This window comes from Nematolebias whitei, chromosome 11 (genome assembly GCF_014905685.2).
Source record: "Nematolebias whitei isolate Nwh7 chromosome 11, NemWhi1, whole genome shotgun sequence".
NCBI classification, from domain to species: domain Eukaryota; kingdom Metazoa; phylum Chordata; class Actinopteri; order Cyprinodontiformes; family Rivulidae; genus Nematolebias; species Nematolebias whitei.
Window position 1 is genome coordinate 48,761,384 of NC_056508.1, and position 6,027 is coordinate 48,767,410.

A 6,027-nucleotide genomic window follows, 5' to 3' on the forward strand; every position below is an offset into this window, starting at 1 on the left:
GAAATGAGTTTTCTCCGCAGGGTGTCTGGGCTCTCCCTTAGAGATTGGGTGAGAAGCTCGATCATCCGGGAGGGACTCAGAGTAGAGCCGCTGCTTCTCCATGTCGAGAGGAGCCAGTTGAGGTGGCTCAGGCATCTGTTTAGGATGCCTTCTGGACGCCTCCCTGGTGAGGTGTTCCAGACACGTCCCACCGGGAGGAGACCCAGAGGAAGACCCAGGACACGCTGGAGGGACTATGTTTCTCGGCTGGCCTGGGAACGCCTCGGGATTCCCCCGGAAGAGCTGGCCCAAGTGGCTGGGGAGAGGGAAGTCTGGGCCTCCCTACTTAGGCTGCTACCCCTGTGACCCGACCCCGGATAAGAGGAAGAAAATGGATGGATGGATGAAGTTTACAACTTAAGGAATTTATGGGGAAACATTCACTTTTTTAGAAGGTTTATTTTATATCCTGAAAAGGAGCCAAACTTCTTCAACAAGGATATAATTGGTGGTATACTACGCAGCGGATCAGAAACATAAAAGCAGGTCATTTGCATATAAAGACAGTTTCAAATCAAGACCTGACCGAGAAATACCACGAAAGTACGGGAGGGTTTGTAAACTATTGACAAGGGTTCAATAATAATAACAAAAAGTAGGGGAGACAAAGGGCATCCCTGTCTTATACCACGTGATAAAAAAAAGTAGCTAGAGGAAACTTTATTTGTATGGAGTCTGGCCTGGGGTGAATTATACAACAGTTGAATCCATGAAATAAATCGGTTCTTGAAACCAAATGTTTGTAAGAGCAAAGAGATAATTCCACTCCATGCGGTCAAAAGCTTTCTCAGCATCAAGTGAGATAACTACTTCTGGACTAACGGTAGAGTATTGGGTTAAAATCACATATGGACATTAAGAAACAACTGGCAGCCTTTAATAAAACCGTTCTGTTCTTCTGAAATAATAGAAGGAAGAATCTTTTCAAGGCGAGTTGTTAAAACTTTAGCTAAGACTTTAACGTCCACATTAAGAAGTGAAATAAGTCTATATGAGGTACAAGATGTAGGGTCTATATTTCATTAGGAGGACAGTGATGAGTGCCTGTGATATTGTGTGTGTGTGTGTGTGTGGGGGGGGGGGGGGGGGGGGGGCAATGAGCCATGTTCAATAGATTCATTATACACTGAAAGCAGTAACGGAGCTAATCTGTCTATAAATGTTTTAAAAGTTCGACTGAAAAATGACTGAGGTTTTGACATTAGAGACTTTTTACTGGATAAAAACTCCACATTTATCCTCAAACTCGACCTCTACAACTGAAACCTTCAAATAAGAAGAGCGTTACAGTCCAGCATGAACCAAAGTTTAACTCCTCAATCAATCTGGTGCCGGTTCTGAACCCTGATGATGGTGATGAAACGGTTCTGTTGGTTCTGTCTCCAGGAGGCAGAATTTGGTCAAGGCTACGGCCAGCAAGGGGCGCCCACGTCCTTCTCCAATCAGATGTGAGGAACAGGACGCAGGTAAGTCATGTGACGTCTTTGTGTCCATCCCACTGAACTGGAGAAACACTGGACTGGCCACTCATCGTATGAGGATCTACATGTATGAGTGTTTCTGTGTGGCAGCTATCACACATAACGTGTAAATTATTATTATCATCGGATCCGAGAAAACCTGCTGAAACTGAATAAAGCGACAGATTACCAACTCTGCCCTCTGTCAGTTTAACACTGATATGTGTTGATTTAGGAAGTATTTCCTGTGGACACACACTGAACAAAACGTAAAAACTGAAAGTCCTCATTTTTTTTATCATTTATGAACTAATATGACAAACTGGGAATATAAGACCTCGTGTTTTGAAAAAAAAAAAAAACGGCCTCAAATTAATGTGAAAACATTGAACTCCTTGAGAGAAGGTTTTTATTTTATCTCGTATTAATGTTTTCAAGTTCATTGTTGTTCTCATCACATGTGGTGCATGAGATGGAACAAAATTATGAATTCAGGGTCCAAACTACACCCAACAATAGGAAAAACATAAAGTGTAAAAAGAAACAGTAAATAAGGATCTAAGATATGCACCAAGATGTACACTAGACGAACACCACACAGTACGCTCAAAGATTTAGTTTTGTTACCACTCTGGCATTAGGGACACTCGTGTTGCTACATGTAGCTCTTCCCAAAATGGCGGCAGAAATTCTCATCTCATGAGAGTAGACGGTGCCAAGGCGGACGATCAAAAGTTGCTCTTATTTTAGACTTTATCATGAAATATAACGTTGATCATTTGTTCATTTTTCCCTCACAGGAAATGTCGGAGTGAACCAGCAGTGGGTCGCCTGCAACTTACCCACAGTGCAACACTCCTGTCTGTCTGCAGAGTTCCTGGGTGGGGGGTTAAATGTTCACTTTGATGAATCGATGTATAAATGATAAAAAAGAGAATTATAACTAACAAAACTCCACAACTTGAAGAAACCGTCGAACCAACATCCATGTGATGAACCTGAACCGTGATGGTTGTGTACCCTGTGTACCCTGTGGACACGATGTTTGTTTGTGTTGTACAAATATCACTTTCAACCCGTATATATATATATATATATATATATATATATATATATATATATTTACATATACCGTATACATAAAATATACTGTGGACTGAACTGTTTCTGCTTGTTTCCTGTTGAACCTGAGGATCTTTTGAAATCCAGATTCTCACCTGACTTTCATGATGCTGTTCACTCCGGCTTCAACAATCAGATCTGAACTGCTCCGGCGAGCCAGACCTCAACCAGAACCACTTCGTCAGACAGGAAGTGACATCATTCTGAACCTGGTCTGAGCCGCAGCTTCATGGTGGCGCTGGTGGAAACTGGATCCAAAATAGCTCCCATTCATTATGTTTGATTTTCTGTACCGACCCCGCTGCACAAACGTCCATCTGAAGGATCAAACTGACATCACTTCCTGAAAATCTGATGCAACCTCTAACCATGGCCCAATTCTTCTCTAACCACAATCCGATTATTTTTCATTCATTCAACCTTTATTTCTACAGGTTAGTCTCATTGAGCCTCGGGGCCTCATTTACAACAGAGACCTGATTCAACAAAGAATGAGGACAGTGGACAACAAATACAACAATAGGCAATCATAAAAGAAAATAAGTAAATTGAGAAGAATAAATGAAAGAATAAAATGGTATTCAAAAAGGAAACAAAAAACAGCTAGGTTGTGAAGTAATGTAGGGACGTATTCTCTAACCATGCTCTGGTTCTTCTCTAACAACAATTGGACTTTTCTCTAACTACGGTCCGATTCTTCTTTAACCAGAATCTGATTCTTGTCCAACTGCGATCCAGTTCAGTCTCTGACCACAGTAGTTACTCTGGCCTCTTCAGAAGCAGCAAGCTTGTGAAGGTGATGATCTTTGTATCTCTTCCACGCCAACATTTTGTCATCCATCTTTAGTATCGGTCTTCTTCTCGTCTCAGCCATTTTTGTGGAAATTTCTGAAAACAATGAAGCTTCTTTTTCTTTTTTGTTTGAATGAAGCTCATTTCCAGTTCGTTTCTTGATCCTTCATTACCTTTACTTTTATTCTTTAATGTTTTCTTCCTCAGTTTTTGTGCGTCACTTTGTCCTAGCCTTTGGCACGTTCTTTTCCTCCTCCTCCACCTGCTCCTTCTTTTGACCATCTCCTTCTCCTCAGCCCTTCATCTTAGTTTACGTTGACTTTTCCCTCAGCCTCTGTGATGTAACTTCCTGTGAGATGATATTCATCATTGGTAACCATGACAATGGTGTTGACAGTGATGATGATGGTATGTGTGACTTGTTGCTATCAATATGCTCCTCCCCCTGCCCCTCCCCCTGCAGTGTTTATTCAATGGAAAGTTTCAATAAACGATAAAAACTTGTGTGTGGTTATTTTTGTTAACATGATTGAATGGATGGATGAAAAACATAATCCAAACTAAAAAAGACTTTAAATGTGATTTTTAAGGTTCATCAAACAGAAGCATTAGAGAGAGTGGTGGCCTGAGCTCGAGATGTTGCTGGTTTCAGTCTCCTGATGGTTACATGAAAATGTGTGTGCGAATGGTGAAACACCCACACCTGTCTCCACCCTCCCCACACAGGGCCCTTGAGCAAGGCCCTTAAGCCCCCAGCTGTTCCCTGGACCAATCAGAGTGACAGCCTGAGGCTGAAAAAACAACTGCAACTTCTTTTTAATACAAACATCAAACAATACAAACTAACAGTAAAAAAAAGGCTCCTCCCACTGGTAAACCCCTCCCTGCAGTCCTGCCTCCTCTTCCTGGCAGCCCCCCCCCCCCCCTGAATTTATGTCTCCTCCCCCTCTCTGCAACCATGGCTCCTCCCCATCATCACTGTGTGTCTGGCTCCTCCCCTTCTGCTCCCCCTACATGGTTCCTCCCGCTCTCTCCCTGCAGACGTGGCTCCTCCTCCTTGTTACAGAGAGTCTGGCTCCTCCCCCTCTATCTCCCTGCAGCCATGGCTCCTCCTCCTCGTTACTGAGAGTCTGGCTCCTCCCCCTCTCTTTTCTTGCAGCCATGGCTCCTCCCCCTCTCTCCCTGCAGCCATGGCTCCTGTCACTGTGTGTTTGGCCCCTCCCCTTCCCCCCTCCCTCCTGCATGGCTTCTCCCTCTCTCTTCCCTCAGCCATGGCTCCTCCCCCTCGTCGCAGTTTACTCGGCACCTCCCCCTCTCTGCAGCCATGGCTCCTCCTCGTTACAGTGAGTCTGGATCCTCCCCTTCTCCCTTCAGCCATGGCTCCTCCCCCTCATCATTGATGAGAATAAAAATAACCCCAGGTTCCTCTTCAGTACGGCTAGTCTCTCTGTTGAACCATGTATCCCTACAACTATAAGTAGTGATGACTTCATGACATTCTTTATGCATAAAATTGTTTCAATTAGAGAGAAAATTCAAATCAACATTCCTAGTATCGACCCTGGTTCTGTGTCAACTTTAAAAATGTCACTAGAACCTGATTTGTGTTTGAACTGTTTTTGTCCTGTTGAGCTCTGAATTGTCAAAATAGTAGCTTCATCCAAACCATCCACATGCCTGCTAGATCCCATCCCAACCAGACTGTTTAAAGAGGTACTTCCACTAATTAATGTCCACATTTTGGATCTACTTAATTTGTCTTTAATCAGAGTCAGAGTTTCTTTATTGTCATTCGCACCTCATGTGGTACATGTGGTGGAGCGAAATTATGTACATGGGGTCCCAGTTACATCCAACAATAAAATGTAAAAGAAAAACAGTAATAACATCTAAGATATGAACTAAGAAAAACATCAACTAAATATACACTAAGCACTCATAACATAAAAACATTGAACATCAGCACAAACATGAACATGAGTCTGTGAGCAGATGTGCACGCATGAACACATCAACATTGAAACAGATCAGCAGCAACATGAAACAGATCAGCAGCAACATGAAACAGATCAGCAGCAACATGAAACAGATCAGCAGCAACATGATGTGATTTTTCACAGTGATTATTCTAGTTAGAGATTCATGAGTCTAACAGCCTCAGGGTAGAAGCTGTTCCTCAGTCTAGTGGTTCTACACTTAATGCTCCTTAACCTCCTTCCTGAGGGGAGTGGGGCAAAAAGTGTGTGTGCTGGGTGAGTGGGGTCCTTCATGATGCAGGTGGCCCTCTTCCTGCATCTGGAGGTGTAGATGTCTGTGATGGCGGGGAGACTGATTCCAACATCTTCTGTGCAGCCTTCACCACTCTCTGCAAAGCTTTTCTTTCTGCAGCTGTGCAGCCTCCATGCCACACGTTGATGCTGGAGCACAGGATGCTCTCCACTGCACACCTGTAGAAGGAGGTGAGGACTGAGCTTCCAGACCAGCTCGTCTCAGCCGTCTGAGGAAGTAGAGTCTCTGATGAGCTTTCTTCATCAGGCTGGTGGTGTTGTTGCTCCAGCTGAGGTTGTTGTTCATGTGTACACCCAAGTACTTGTAGCTGGAGACCACTTCCACC

At 43.6% G+C, this 6,027-nt stretch overlaps 1 protein-coding gene across 1 annotated transcript in view; it reads left to right on the forward strand.

The window, feature by feature from the left end:
- Window positions 1-3,087, forward strand: part of sypa (synaptophysin a) — a gene marked incomplete at its 5' end in the record, with an annotated part of 10,923 nt that extends 7,836 nt beyond the window's left edge. Inside the window, 2 exon segments of the mRNA XM_037684443.1 lie at window positions 1,426-1,505; window positions 2,300-3,087. Coding sequence (XP_037540371.1) covers window positions 1,426-1,491 — 66 coding nt within the window.
- Between the last annotated feature and the right edge of the window lie 2,940 nt (window positions 3,088-6,027).